The sequence below is a fragment of the Phragmites australis genome, chromosome 3 (genome assembly GCF_958298935.1).
Source record: "Phragmites australis chromosome 3, lpPhrAust1.1, whole genome shotgun sequence".
Classification (NCBI taxonomy): domain Eukaryota; kingdom Viridiplantae; phylum Streptophyta; class Magnoliopsida; order Poales; family Poaceae; genus Phragmites; species Phragmites australis.
The window spans coordinates 41,514,697-41,530,841 of NC_084923.1; the positions used below are offsets into that span (position 1 = coordinate 41,514,697).

Sequence of the window (16,145 nt, forward strand, 5' to 3'; positions counted from 1 at the left end):
AAGTGGACACCCGGCAAAGGTGGCTAGTGGATCTTTCTTCGTGCACTTGTCGCAAAGCGCCCAATACGTCGCGGCAAGGACATCGGATGCCCAACTGAACTATGGTACCACCTCCCCATCAGCATCCTCTATCAACCTGGCGTACGGCACAAGCGTCCTCGCAACCAGGTGGCCTTGACCACTAGTGAACATAACCCACCCAAACAACCAAAGCAGAAAGGCCTCTAAATGCCTGGAGACCGCGTATGCGTTGGCATGGGGGTGTATGTACGCCGGCTGCAAATATGACTGGTGTCAAAAATGATTATTACTACATACTATAATAGTAAATGATAGGTTGTATTGTACCGAATCTAAAACTGTAGGATCCACTTCTTCGTTGGCCCTCGTGCATCGGACAAGAACTCAGGCACGTAGGGGGGGTGCGTCCGTCTTCCGCTCCACCGGGCCAAAGCACTGATGCATATCGTTGATCCAGTCAGCCTCCATATCGATGACCCCAACCGCAGCTCCCGCGCAAGGAAGGCCTAAGAGGTAGGCTACGTACTGCAAGGTCGGGGTCATCTCGCCGCACGGGAGATGGAACGTATGTGTCTCCAGCCTCCATCGGTCGACCAGGGCTGCTATCAGCGACCGATCAAAGTAGAAACGACGCGCCGCAACCTCAGGGTTCTCCGTCGATCGGGCCTCGACCAGCCGGCAAAGCGGTAGGAGTCCCGCCGCTGCCAACCTACAAGTATTGCAGTATATCAATAATATGGAATTACATCAGTGATATGGCAATTTCGTATGAAATTATCGAAGTACCTGTGCTTCCATTGCTCGTCTATCGTGAGTAGCTCTCCAGGGCCCCGTGGTCGAAACACTCCTAGCTCCATCTGGTGCTCAGCGGATAAGAAGCTGCGATGCTTCTTGTCCACGGCAGGGTCTAGAAGCTCGGGGGTCGCAGGGTCGGCCATATCTGCATTTGAAAGATATGTACATTAATGCATTGTTAGATATAGACAGTAACAATATACTTTGAATGCAAATTAACTATATCACTATATGCAACATTAACGAAGATTAAAATGGTATAAAACGAGCACAACGCACCATAAAACTCACCTAGACAATAGGTGCATCACCAGGTGCATTTTTGGGACAATACTTGTACGTGTGACCTATTTCATTGCACTGACTGCATCGCTGAACCCTTGGGCCAGCCTCGGATTTATCCATATCGTTGCGAATCCAACGAGTTTGTCTTCGGCCAGGTGCGTTCTTCATCTTTTCCAAATCAGGCACATATAGTCTTACAGGCCCTGGATTACTTGTAAAAGTGTCAACAATATCGTAACCATACAGCTCATGATTCCAAGTGTTGAGTATTTGATCTTTCATAAAATACTTTGAAACATATTGCCTAGGAAGCATATGGTGTTCCGCACACGCAGCTATGATGTGTGTACAAGGTTTGTGGAGTAATTGTGGCTTCTGGCAATTACAGATGCATGTCCTACTCCTTAGCACACACTCTTGAACATGTCGCTCACGTCTACCCCCCTCCAACCCTTATCCCGGCACATAACACTGAACCTGTGCTCCGCAGTCCCCTCTTGATTTGCGCGATGCATGTGGGCTTTCTTATTGGCCTTCTCCATGTACTCACATAGCATCCGTCCAGAAAGCATACGATTGTCCTCCATTACATCTTAGCAGCTGTATACCGATCAATAAAGTACTTACAAGTCCCATGCAAATGCCTTCTACAATTCCAGCTAGTGGTAGGGACCTCATTCCTCGCATGACCCAGTTATAAACCTCTGCAATATTTGTAGTCATTACTCCATACCGTGCACCACCACTGTCGTACAACCGAGCCTATTTTTCATTTGGCTCATTACGTATCCACTGTGAGAAGCTCCGAATAGATGAGCCTGATCTCCTTATAATCTGCAGAGTATCGGTTGGAAGAGGTTCGAGAGCTATTGGTTCATCACCGTTAGGTGCAGCCTCTGCAGTTTGTTTTAGAGTCAGTTCATCAAGTCTTTCCCATAGTGCATTGAACTTCCGTTGCTGGTTTTGACTGCACAACTTTTTTGAAAAGCTTCATCAACTCTTTGTTTTTAAACTATCTGTAGAAGTTCGCACCCATATGGCGCATGCACCACCTGCTTTTGAGGTCGGGCCACTGTGCTGCTACACCCCGTCGAACGCTACCATGTTGCATATCCAGCAAAGCCTGCAACAATCCTGCATGTCTATCATGAATGAGACACACATCTGGTTGGTCAAGAATAATTGCATGTTGACCCGCTCTAGGAACCAATACCAGTTGTCCCCGTTCTTACTCTCCACGAAAGCAAACCCTAGTGGCAGGACTTGGTTGTTACCGTTGACCCGAATTGCAGACAATATCTGCCCTTTGTACTTCCCAGTCAGGAATATTCCATCTGGGCATATGATGGGTCAGCAATATCGAAATGCTTTGATAGTTGCAGCGAATGCAAAGAAAGCACGCTGCAACACTCTTTTTCCGCTGTACTCCACATCAGTAGAGGGGTAATGCTTGATATCATAATAGCTGCCTGGGTTTCTTCCATAAATTGTGGCTAATTGACGAGGTAGATTGTGATATGAATCTTCATATGTTCCGAACTTCATCTCAATAGCCTTTTGTTTCTCCCTTCATGCCTTCGCATAGTTTATTGTGTACCGGAACCTTTGCTCAATAGCACGGATTATTGATCGTGGCTCATACCTTAGGTTGTCCAAAATCTCCCCGTACATAACATTTGCAATGAAGGCAGAAGACAGGTTCCGGTGGGCGAACTCTATTTCCTGAATGTGACAATCATGTTCCTTAACTATTGATCACTGCCAGTAGTCTACCCATTTCTCTCTGAATGTGTGCACCCGCCAAGGATATTGCGGAACCAAACACTTCACATCGTACTCCCTTTTACTGGATTTAACAACCTTGAATTGCCTCCGAAGAGACAATGATCAGAATTTCACTGCATCAACAACTGCCTCCTTTATAGGGTACATAGCACCCTGTGACACCTCGTTCTCATGGTACTACCATGGTGTCCGATCAACTTCGCTAACCACCAGCTTCAAAAATTCATGATCCCTCCACTCTGCAGGAACTGGAGCATTACCCTCCTTGTCAGACGAATCCCCATCGGTAAGGCCTTCCTCCAACTCTTCATCCTCCAAATCCATATCTTCAATGATGCTAGGGATGTGCTCCCCTTCATCAGCTACACCCATCGGTTGCAGCTCTGGAATATCACCAACATCCTCCCTGGACCCGATATTAGCCGCCTCTGAATCATCTTCTACTACCTCACTTGGTCCTGCTACTGCTTCCGCAGAGTTCACCTCAGTTTGATCTTTCAGGTACGCCTTAGCTAATAAAACCAGTGACAGGCCACGTTCATAACATATATCTATATACTGCCTCCAAGTTGATGTGGCTTCGATGGGAACAAGCTCACCAAAATATCCATGACTAGCACAGCTGAGGACAGCTTTCAACTTCAGCTCATGTTGCTGCGGATCCAGTTGGAAAAACCGCATGAGCCATTTGCACAGACCCAAAATGGTCCTCTCATTAGCTTTACTAAGACCCTTCATGACATGACGAAATCCAGACAGATCTACACCGTTAAGACCGTACCTAATTTCATCCCCACCATAATATATCTGAAAAATTAATTTATCTGCCATCCCTGAAAACACCCGCAAATATAACCAATGTTAAGACGATAAACTATATTTCTAATTATCGGATAAAATAATTTCTAAATACTACATCTTAGGTTCGCAAATTATCATATACTGCTATCTCCTACATCGCACATTACAACCCTAATATAGTAAAAATAATATACTAAAAATAATATTCTACATTTCACTGCTATCGTACAATTTTCCAAGTAAATTTTATAATTTTCTAAACACTAGGTCATATACTACTACTGCACTAATTAACAACAATAAAAGGAAAAAAAAGACTTACCTAAAATTAATCTTCAATCCGCAGCTCAAATGCAGCAGGGCTTCGCCGAGCTCTCTTCCTCCCCTCTCCTCTTCTCTCTTCTCCTCCCTCTTCTCAACTTTTTCTTTTTTCTGAATAAAATGACATTTTGGGCTAATTTTAGCTCCTTTTATAGGAGAGACCGGGTGGGGGGGGGGGGGCAGCTGAGTGTGACAGGCGGGAAGGCCCCTTACCGCCCCCTGAGAGAGCGGTAAGGACCCCTACCCGCCCCCTCAGGGGGCGGTAAGGGAGACGGCTCGGGCGGGCAGGCCGTACTCGCCCTCTGAGGGGGCGGTTAGGCCTCCCGCCCTCTCAGGGGGCGGTTACCCCTGAGAGGGCTGCAGGCGTCTAGTTTTGCAATTTCTTCTGCGGGGAATCTATTTATTTAATTTTTTTAATAAAAAATATAAAAATAAAATAAACTCCATCACGAGCTCGGGTGGTTTGAGCGACGAGTTTCGCTCAACCCGTAGCCCCCGGAGCCAGAGCAGGGGCGTAACTGCTCTTGTGCCTAGCACGCCCGTGCTCATTTCGATATGGTTTGGTGCGAATAATTCTCTAATGTATCGCCACGCCAGCACCTGACTAGCGATAACCCAGACGGTCCACATACAGCTCGCACTTTGTGCAACCGTGGACAAATTGGCAATAGCACATGAATGCCGTCGTTGGAAGATAATCGACCATACGGATGACAAGGGTCAACGCTTTAAACTAACTCGACTCCGAAATACTAAACGGTGAAAAATAAAATTTGAACCCGCACCTGCAGGGCACCCATCGAGTTTTGTTGCCCTTCAGGCCGGAAGTTATCCACCACACTTGACTCATCGGGCACGCACGCACAGTCTGTGCTTAAGCATCAACATAGGTGGGGGCAGCAGCTGCCACTGCGCAGCCATAGGGAGCCCTCCACAGCTGCTCAGACCTAGTGCGATCCATGATGGCGAGGCCGTGGCTGCTTGGAACCGCACGACGCACATCCCGGTGTGAGACCATCTCTACGGAGCGCGATGCAGAAGGGCGACACGAAGGGTGGAGGGGGGCAGCTTGCTGGTGTGAAGGGTTGGCGCAGAGGGGGCGATGCGCTGACGGAGGGGCGGTGTAGAGGGGCGGGTTGCCAACACAAACATGGTGCATTGAGGGGCGGCGCGTATGGGGTCGTAAAGGGGATTGACAACACGGACGTGGTCACGGAGGGGGCTGGCGGTGTTTTGACGTGTGAGAGCGCAAAGTAGTGGATAAGCAGAGTGTAGTGGAGAGCAGATGGATAAGGATAAGGTCTAGATCGGTGACGTTCGATGAGGTGTTCATGGGTTAGCCATCTGCTTATGGGCTGAGTAGGATCGGTTGATAGATAGAGAAGTTAGGCTGTCTCATGTGCTCACAGGTTATCTACGAAGAAAATATGAAACCCGCAGCTACACTCGCTATAAGCCAGGTACCGACTCATCAGACCCATAGACAAGATTTAAGATCCAAACCAACATCTATCAAATACAGAACCTAATGATCCGAATCTACAGATGTAACTGCCATCTCTAATAAGTCAGAACTCACCACATGAAAACTATGGTAGAGCAAGCCACCAGCTCGCTACAGCAAGAGGAGAGCTCCACTAGGGGTGGAAATGGATGGCAGAAAATCCGAATTATCCGATTCCGTATCCGTTAAATTATGAATATGGATATTCATATCCGTATTCGTTTTTGAAATGGATACTAAAATGGATATATCCGAATTCGTTTTTGAGATTCGGATTCAAATGTGGATATCCGAATTCGAGATATATCCGATTCGTATCCGTATCCGCCAACTAGGGAATCAAATTTTGCTAAAGTTTTAGAAATTTTAGATATGAACGAAATTCCAACCCAATCAAATTGGAACAAATTTCAGTCAAATTTCATCAAATTTCAGTTAAATTTGATCAAAAATTTAAATTTCCAACATGAATTTTGAACAAAATTTCTAAAATTCCGGCCCAATCAAATTAGAACAAATTTCAGTCGAATTTTATCAAATTTCAGTCAATTTTTTTTCCAAAATTTAAATTTTTGACCTAAATTTCGAAGATCGAGTAGATATCCGAATATGGATTCGTATTCGAACTATCCGATTTGTATTTATATTCAAAGATATTCAAATCTGTATTCACATTAAATTAAAATATAATAAATCATACTATCCAAATTCAATTACATACATAATCAATCCGTTTCCATCCCTATCCACACACACACATCGAAGACTCGGAGGACTAGCTCCGCCCACTAGCTCGGAGGCGCTACTTCGGTTTTGCGGCCACGACGACTGTTTGACCTCGTCGGAACCAAGCGGACCTGTCAACCACCCACCCACACGACACGACGCGAGCGTTTTCGTTAGGAACCATACCCGAAACGCTGCAAGGCTCCAAAGATCTGGCCTCGCCCCGCGCCCTCACCACCACCCAACCCCACGGCGCGCACGAGTTCCACATTTCCGTTGTCCTAAAAAAAAGTTCCAAATTTTCCACGACTACACAGCGATTGAAATATTGAATGGCCCCTGCGCCCGGACGTCAAATAGAAAATTTTCTATCGGACGTTCCGTCCTTCCGTCACAACATCAAAAATAATATTTATAACACCTGATGTTAACGTTTGTAACTAAAAAAATACGTCAAAATAACTTATTTTATATATCCGATTTCAAGAGAAAAATTTCTACCGCAACATCTCGTCACATTGTACGCAATATTTTCAGGCAAACATATATAATGTAGAATTAGATGCAACATTTGAAAATAACTATAACAATAAATTTTTATAACGTCTGAAACATTAAATTTAAAATATATGAAACATTATAGATGTAAAAAATAGAAATTAACTTAAATAGATAATATTTTTAGATATAAATCTGTATACAAGAGATTTCGAAATGAAACATATGAAAATAACTAAGACAATAAATTTTCATAATTTTTGAAAATTTAAATTTAAATGTCTGAAATATTGGAGATTCAAACAAACATAAATTAACTTAAATAAGTAATATTTTCAGACGTTATGAAAACGTCCGATGGCTCGGAAGTACTCCGTATGTAGTCAAGCATTTCCGATATTGAATCCCTCCTCCGGCGAATTTTATCTTATTCTTCTCCTCCCAGCTCCCAGCACTAGACAAGTGGCACCACTGCCTGCTCGCTCCCCTGTAGCAGCATTCAGTACCAGCATGGCTTCTTCCGTCGCGTCCGCGTCGTGGGCGCTGCCGCTGCAGCCGGGGGGCACGGCAGCGGCGAGCTTCTCCTGCCGCGCGATGCTCGCCGTCGTGGCACCTCGCCTGGGCGTTTCCGTGCGCCGGGCGAGGGTCCTCGTGGCGCCCCGTTGCGCGGCGCTGGAGGGCGCCGGCGGGGAGGAGGTCAAGAAGGAGGTGGAAGGGGGGAAGGAGAAGGGCGTGAGGAAGAAGCGGGCCCGCGGCCGGCCGGTGTGGAGGCGGATCCTGTTCGCGTCCAAGAAGACCCGCAGCATCATCATCCTCAACGCCCTCACCGTCATCTATGGTGTGCCGATCTTTCCTGATCTCACTCGCCCCACTTCGTATATGCTCAGCCTCGAGCTCTACTCTATTTGGTTCGATTGCTGCGGTGTTCAAGAACGGCGGCCTATGTGTCATCGTGAATGAGCATAATGAAGATGGATCCGTTGATTGGGATCATTCAACAAATGGATCCTTAGCTTCCAGTTCTCACTGCATACCGATTTCAAGATTACTCTTCATGCCAAAATTTGTCGCGCCACTGTAATTACTTTATTTCGACAATTCGTTGTGAATTGACATTGATGTTAATAGTAAAATCTGGCGCTTTGACAAATTACTGTTCCATTTTTTTTTCGCCAGCAAGTGATATTCCAGTTTTGAAAGAGGTTGAGGCCCTGACAGAGCCTGCAGTCTTCAACATGGTTCGCTTCGTTGTTGCAGCCATCCCCTTCATACCATTCGCGGCACGCGCGTTTGGAGATCGCCGCGTACGTACGGCAGGATTGGAGCTGGGAGTCTGGGTTAGCTTAGCTTACCTTGCTCAAGCAATTGGATTGCTCTCATCTGATGCTGGGCGAGCATCCTTCATCACAGCCTTCACGGTCGGCATCTTGTTTCACGCCAAGTTCATTCTGAATTTTGGTTGTGATGCTGAAATCACTATAACTGACAAGTAATGAATATCTACTGTGAACAGGTGATAGTTGTGCCTCTAATTGATGGCATTCTTGGCGCCTCGATCCCCAAGCTCACTTGGTTTGGAGCCATCGTGTCACTAGTAGGGATTGGCCTACTGGAATGTGGCGGCTCTCCTCCCTGTGTAAGTAATTAACTTCTGTTTTTGTACTGGTGGTTACTACACAGGGAGTAGTTTATTTGGCTGCTGTCATAATAGCATTTCAGGATCTTACAGAATGGTTAAAGATCTCTGGCACAATTTCTTGCTTTCCTGATTGATGTTATCAAGAGTTTTTTTTATGCAATAATAGTCGCACTCTCAGCGAATCTTCTTGCAAAAACGATCATGAACTGACTTCAAAATATACGAAAAAACTGTTATTTCCTCAAATTGAATAGATTTCATTTTTCAAGGATTTGGATATGCTTAATGATATTGATATTATGAACCCGTCTTATTGTTTTCAAAGGTTGGTGATGTGCTGAACTTCTTCAGTGCCTTATTTTTTGGGATCCATATGCTCAGAACGGAGCAAATATCAAGAAGTACTGACAAAAAGAAGTTTTTAGCTCTCCTTAGCCTCGAGGTTGTGTACATCGAGTCTCCCGTACCCAATATATATACTGCTATTAACTCTTACCCAATACAAACATAATCTCACAAATCCTCTAACAACCAGGTCCTTGTGGTGGCCTTCTCCTCGATTCTCTGGTTTATGTTCGAAGATGGCTATGTTGATGCCAGTGAATCCAGCTTTGGATCATGGACTTTTGGTATGCTTTGGGACACAGCAGCTTCATTTCCTTGGATACCAGCATTGTACACTGGAGTTTTCTCTACGGTGTCATGCATGTGGGCAGAAGTTAGTATATTTCTTTGATCGTTCTAGTAGTTTTAGGGCTCTTCATGTTTAAGGCTCGCTTAGTTTAAGCATGCAGAGTATATCCATCTCTTTGTGCAGATGGTAGCGATGGGTGATGTTTCAGCAACTGAAACTGCTATTGTTTATGGGTTGGAACCAGTTTGGGGAGCTGCTTTTGCTTGGTTCCTCCTCGGTGAAAGATGGGACAATGCTGCATGGATTGGAGCTGCTCTTGTATTATGTAAGCTTATGTTCCTTTGCTTAGTTCTTTGCCTTTGCACTTGCATTTCATTTTCAAATACGCAATACCTTGATCGAGATGTTGGTATTCTACCTGTGCTTAAAAAGTGATCATATTGAATGAAGGACTTGAATTAAGTAGTTCTTCGAGCTAATTGAGTACACTCTTACCATCCTTTTCATCAGGTGGCAGTTTAACTGTTCAGCTATTTGGGTCAGCTCCTGAGAAGTCCAGGAAAGTCGAACAGCACAGCAGCAATGCTTTGAAAACCCCAGTGAAACAACAAGACTACTTATCTTTATCTGCTATCCCAGTCGATTCCAGGAAGATCATAAGAAGCCAATTACAAAGGTAACTTCTATCTATTGGCTGTAAATTACTTCTCCATTTGTCCTTCTCCAATCTTTTTGGCATCTCCATTTTTTTACTGATAGTCTTTGCATTTACTTTTGTTAAATTATTTATTTTCTGCAACATAGGAAGAACAAAACAATGTAGCCCAACACCAAGGCAAGCAAGGAATCCTGCGATGACAAGCTCAGAATAACACTCTATAGATATAACATCGACCTATTTTGTTCCGAGGCATCGTTTCTTGGCTCACCAATATAGGGGTGCTCTCAGTATAGAGAATGCTCGCTGTTCCCGTATTTTGGAGCTTACTTGTGGTTGGATTTCTATTTTGCCTCTGATGATTGTGCAAGCTATGTGCTAGAATGCCTCACGCATAATAGAAAATGAGGCATTGCTAGCTGGAAACTCAGAGGTCCACGGCCCGCCTAGATGAAATCACGCATCTACATGTGTTAAATGAGATAACTTAGTAAATTTTGGGATCCACAGTGTTAGCATTGTGTAGATTTCATGTAAATATATGTACACAACTAGATGATTGTATACTACTGATCTGAGCATACCTTTGATTGTATAGTATTAAATAACAAGTAGGTATAACGTATTATTTTGACTCCTTTGGGTTGTAGTCATAAATTCTGGACATACTGTCAATACCACAAAATCAGTGAAAAGAGTGTCACAGAAGTTTTTTTATAATCTATCACTGATAAAATATCCTCAGACGGTTGCTAAGACATACATGTCTGTAACAAAATTACCGTCTGGGTGTGCTTAAACTCACATACGATTTTTTTTTATAAATTTGTATGTTTCTATCGTAGAGACACAGACTATGTTTAGAAAAACATTTATGATATTGTCACGTATAGTTTCTTATATGATCAGTTTGTATCTGTACGATAGGCACAGACGGACTTTCTGAAAGTCTGTTTGTAGTTAAGACCTGAGAATTGATAGCTAGTCTCCCCTAGCTCTTTAGCTTTCCCTATACACAACTTGCTCGTCTTCCCTCCGTATAAAGAGACAAGTGTCCATCTTCCTCACATTACTTGTTGCCATCCAACATTTGACGGATCATAGGTATAAAGATACTGAATCAATAATGTGGATATTCATGTTAGAGAACATGATGTTTGATATACCTACTTTCAGATACTGCTGGGATTGTTATTTACGATATGCCATTAGTTGTTATCTCAGATGGTGTACCTTCAGAATCCTTAGACCTGAGATCATTATTAATTTTCAGATTGTGTAGTAGCATACTTAGGGGTTGCCAAATGATATTCCGTAACTGGATAGTCATAAAGGTAGTTTTTGGGTTTGCCATGAAACATGTCATGGGTGTGAGCGATAAAGATGGAACTTGCTTCTCCTTGATAACGGGAAAGATATCTCTAGACCCTTCGAGGTAGTTGGATTGGGAAAGTGTATGACCATGTCAATATGATTAAAGAGTTAATAATGATGAATCTGCTACTTGATTGAGTGAATGGTTGAGCTATCATAAGGGTGGCATGTATCTTGCTTTGAGCTTGATTGATATCGTGAGACGAAGGGATCAGTGCATGTGTATATCAAGGTTCAGCTGATATGATCTTTGTGTATACTCGGGAGTCAACATGTCCTGCTACGGACCGCTATTGACTTAAGTTTGGAAAGGATTTCTAAGTCATAGTTGTTTGTATATGAACCTAATAGGTCATATACTTAATGGGTTAGAACAAAATATGCGAATTAGATTCGTATATAGGTTTGATTAGATTGTGATTTATGAGGTGCTAGAGTCATAAAGGGTTTCCAACATGGGAGCTCATTAGCGAGCTCTATAAAAGGAGAGGCGTGGAGTAGGGCGTGCGGGGAAGAAAAAGAGCCACTTTGAAACTTAGCCATAACCCTCCAGATGATCTCTTAAAATCCTAGCCGCGCGTAAGGTACTAACACATCGGCACTTGGTGATTTCGCCCAGTACGTGTGGATACCGTAGAGGCGCTGCTACTATTGCGGCTCTGATCTCCTCAACATGTAGATCTTAACGCTGCTTCTCGGCTGGTTGATATTCTTGCTCGACGCTGGTCGGGAAGCGTGATGCGACCACTCAGAGCTGGTTGAGGACGCGACAGATCTGCTCGGTGGTTGGTCGAGGAACTGATTGAGGAGCACGACCACTTACTCGGAACTGGTCTAGAAGCACGACCACCTGCTCAGAACTGGTCGAAGAGTGTGATCACTTGCGTGGGGCTGGTCGCAGACCTGATCGAGAAGCTGTTCGAGGAGTTTGACGCGTACGGTGTTGGATCAGTCTACTCCAACTCTTCTTCCGCTGCACTGCGTGTAAAGTGGTAACGATCTATGATCTCCTACTTGCATTATTTTTTGGGTGAATATGGTAGAATTTTTTTAGGCTAACGTAGCTAACTAGTTCCTCCACAGTGGTATCAGAGTCTACATACGTAGTTTTTGATCTGGATTGGTCACATATATATGATACGTGGTAGTAATAGGTTGGATCTATTATTGTTCTTGTGATTGGTTCATATGATGGATTGATCGATGCACGATTTGGTCAAATAGGGGTAGGATAAGATGTGAGTCGATGAAATCATATGGCCAAGATTAGCTCGATCTCCCACCTGACCGCGCGTGCAACTTGCCCCGACCGACTGGAATCACCATTGAGGCTAACAGCGCGCGCTGCAGCATGGTTGGATGAGCAGCATATCGTGGTTGTATGTGTTGTTGTCGTTTCTGGAAAACCTCACGCGATGATCAATATGATTGATCCGGTAGAAGTTGAGGCATAGTGAATGACTCAGAATTGGCTCGATATGATTAAACCGATGATATTTTCATAGTGATTTCATAGATACGATCTATGTATTTTCGAGAGGTTTTCAGGATGTTGCCCTGAAACCCGGGGAGGCTCCCCCTCGACCCCCACCTGCTAACCGGCTAGCGACACTGCCGTGCTGTCCGGGCCTAGGGCTTTTAAGGATAACATGCTTATATCACCCCGTTAGAATTTGATTATGTGCTTAGCTTGTTTTGCAAAGAATGATGTGAATATATGACATTTATGTGTATATGATGCATGCGTGTAATATTCATGGCCTGCGTGTCATGGTTAATTGCAGCCAGAGGCTAACATGTTATTGTATAACAGCCTGCGTGCCAACCTGTAATGCTTCCTTTTCTCATGTAATTTGACTAGGGCTATTAGGTGTAATAGAATAGTACATGATCATAGAGATTTGAAGTGTGATGACCCAGAGGACAGAGACCATGGCGATAGAGTTCACCATATGAAGGGGCCAAACTATGTCACAATAAATTTGATTGACTATGATGTTTATCTACATTCCTGCTACGCTATTTTAATCATGTTTTCTACGAGCTTGATATGTTTACATGATAGAATAGTTTCCTTCAGAAAAAATTAAGAGTAATTGATACCCTTTCAATAGCTGCATCTACATAGGTTTTGATCATTGTTTGGTAGGTCTGTCGAAACAAGGTGCCATCATTTATATTGACCAGTTAGGGTAGATGTCAGACATCTATATGCATAGTGTTAGTTTATTTAACAAGCTATCAAAATGATTTTGGGTTTGGGGTATGGTGTTGGGCATCGAGGCATTCGATGACACCCAACAAACAAGAGTCACATAAAGATGTGATTAGTAATGTGTTACTTACTTACGTCACCTAAGTTTCTAGTAGTGATGTCAAAGCTCACTAGAATTTAGTCAAATATGGATCTTGTCCTACTATATGTCGTTAGTGGGGAACAATTTCAAAACATAGAGTGAGAGTATCTTTTGTTAAATTGTTTAATGAAAGGTTTATATAAACATAGTGATGAATTTTGCATATTTTTTCTGTTGTAGATCATAGCATCTACCGTTAATGCCAATTCTAGTTTTAATTTGTATTTGATTCTTGAAAAAGAAAAGCTATCAAGAACAAATTTTATTGATTGGTATAGAAATCTGAGAATTGTTCTCAAACAAGAGAAAAAAGAGTATGTTATAGAGGTTTCCTATCCTGATGAACCTACCGATAATGCATCTACCGCTGATCGTAGGGCTTACGAGAAGTACACCAATGATACACTCGATGTTAGCTGTCTCAAGCTTGCCACTATGTCCTCTGAGCTTCAGAAGCAATATGAGAACATGGATGCTCACGATATGATTGTGGGACTTCGAGGCATATTTGAGAACCTAGTTAGGGTCAAGAGGTTCAACACCTCCAAGTCCTTGTTTGCGTGCAGGTTGATAGAAGATAGTCCAGTTAGTCCTCATATGATCAAGATGATTGGTTACATTGAAAGCCTGGAAAAACTTGGTTTTCTCCTTAGCCCTGAGTTGGCCACGGGTGTGATTCTCCAGTCACTCCCTGCGAGCTTTGAGCCGTTCATTTTGAATTTTCATATGAATAGCATGGGATGCTTAAGACTGCTAAAGAAAGAATTAAGAAAATCTCTAGTCATGTGATGATGATTCAAAAGGATAGCAAGAAGAGAAAGCGCAAGGCCAAGGTTAAAGCGTCAAATGAGATCTTGAGCTCAAAGCTTAAACCTATTAAAAAGTCCAAGACTCGCCCTGCTGCTTCTAATGCTTGCCATCACTACCATAAGCCTGACCATTGGTGGAGGAACTATAAGCTATACTTAAAGAATTAAAAAAAGAAGGGAAGTAAAATTTCCACTTCAGATATAAATGTTATTGAAATTAATCTTACTACCCGTCCTAATGATTCATTGGTATTTGATACCGGATCGATGATTCATACTTGCAAATCGTTCCAGGGACTAAAAAGGACTAGGAAGTGTGTGGAGGCGAGATGAATGCTCGTGTCAGCAATGGTGCAAAAGTTGCTACATTGGCCGTCGATGTTTATTCCTTATCGCTACCTTTAGGATTAGTTCTGAAATTAAATAATTGTTATTACATTCCTGCCTTGGGAAAAAAAATTCTCTTTCCTTCATGTTTGGAAGAAGATAGATATGAATTCATAGTGAAGAGCAAGTGTTGTTTGATTTATTTGAATGGTATGCTTTATAGTAATTGTCTATTGGTGAATGGATTATATATTCTAGATCTTGAGGATATCACTATTTATAAAATTAATACGAAGAAGCCTCGGCTTAATAATTTGAATCTCACTTTTATTTGCATTGTTGCTTGGGTTATATAATTGAGAAGCGCATCCAGAGGCTCCATAAAGATGATCTTCTTGGTTCATTTGATTTTGAATCGTTTGATATATACAAATCTTGTTTACTTGGTAAGATGACTAAGACGTCTTTCACTTGTCAAGGAGAAATTTCTGTGATCTAATCGTGGAGTTGAGTATTTGAGCCATGAGTTTGGTGATCACCTAAAGCAATGTGAAATTGTTCCACGGTTGACTCCGCTGGGGACGCCTCAATGGAATGGAGTGTCCAAATGGTGGAACAAGGCTTTGTTGGATATGGTCCGGTCCATGATGAGCCAATCTTTTCTTCCATTATCTTTTTAGGGATACACTTTAGATAATGTTGTGTTCACTTGAAATAGGGTTCCATCTAAAGCTGTAGAGAAAACACCATATGAGATATGGACCGAGAAGCATACTGTGTTGTCTTTCCTTAATATCTGTGTTGTGAGGCCTATGTAAAACGTTTGACGTCTAATAAGCTCGCCCCCAAATATGATAAGCGCTTCTTCGTGGGGTATCCTAGGGAAATCAAAGGATTCTATTTCTATAACTAGGAAGAAGGTAAAGTGTTTATCGTCCGGAATGGTGTCTTTTTTAAGAAAGAGTTTCTCTCAAGGAACGTTAGTGGGAGCATTGTGCAACTCGAAGAGGTTCGGGAACCATCAGAAAACATTTCAGCTCCTACTGAACCAGAACTGGATGTTGGTGAACATGTTGTGGAGACATCAGCCCCACGTCGGTCGGAAAGGAACAGTCGCGCACCTGAGAGGTTTATGTTTCTAACCAGAGAGCGACGCGATATACTATTGTTGGAAAATGATGAATCTAAGACCTACTCGGAAGCGGTGGTAGAATCGAACTCTGAGAGATGGCTTGGAGCCATGAGATCCGAGATAGAATCTATGCACGATAGTCAAGTTTGGAACTTGGTTGATCTATTCGATGGTGTTAAAGCAATTGAGTGCACATGAGTTTTTAAGAAAAAGATAGATGTTGATGAAAATGTTCACATCTATAAGGCACGATTGGTGGCGAAAGGTTTATGCAAATTCAAGGTGTTGATTATGATGAAGCTTTTTCGCTCGTCGCAATGCTAAAGTCTATCCAGATCATCCTAGCAATTATCACACATTATGACTATGAGATATGGAAGATGAATGTTAAAATTGCTTTCCTTAATGGAAACATAAGTGAGGGTGTCTACATGATACAACTTAAAGGTTTTGTCGATACAAAAAATGCTAGGAAGATA

The 16,145-nt window shown here is 42.9% G+C and overlaps 1 protein-coding gene across 2 annotated transcripts; it reads left to right on the plus strand.

Moving 5' to 3' along the window:
- Window positions 1-7,140: 7,140 nt before the first annotated feature.
- LOC133913128 (uncharacterized) lies at window positions 7,141-10,301 on the plus strand. 2 transcript variants are annotated; one of them, XM_062356189.1, is made up of 8 exons: window positions 7,141-7,574; window positions 7,994-8,154; window positions 8,250-8,372; window positions 8,701-8,817; window positions 8,911-9,093; window positions 9,193-9,334; window positions 9,520-9,685; window positions 9,814-10,301. In XM_062356189.1, the coding sequence occupies exons 1-8, from the start codon at window positions 7,247-7,249 to the stop codon at window positions 9,830-9,832; spliced, it is 1,239 nt and encodes a 412-aa protein (XP_062212173.1). In that variant the 5' UTR covers window positions 7,141-7,246; the 3' UTR covers window positions 9,833-10,301. The 2 variants fall into 2 exon arrangements, with proteins under 2 accessions (XP_062212173.1, XP_062212172.1); XM_062356188.1 differs by having other exon boundaries at window positions 7,142-7,574; window positions 7,913-8,154.
- Window positions 10,302-16,145: the final 5,844 nt, after the last annotated feature.

What these genes read in the sequence shown, in the direction of transcription:
- LOC133913128 (XM_062356188.1), top strand. Translation starts at nt 7,247, where the DNA reads ATGGCTTCTTCCGTCGCGTCCGCGTCGTGGGCGCTGCCGCTGCAGCCG. An exon ending in GTGGCGGCTCTCCTCCCTGT is followed by an intron (nt 8,373 to 8,700) that starts GTAAGTAATTAA and finishes TTGTTTTCAAAG; the next exon opens with GTTGGTGATGTGCTGAACTT. An exon ending in TGTCATGCATGTGGGCAGAA is followed by an intron (nt 9,094 to 9,192) that starts GTTAGTATATTT and finishes CTCTTTGTGCAG; the next exon opens with ATGGTAGCGATGGGTGATGT.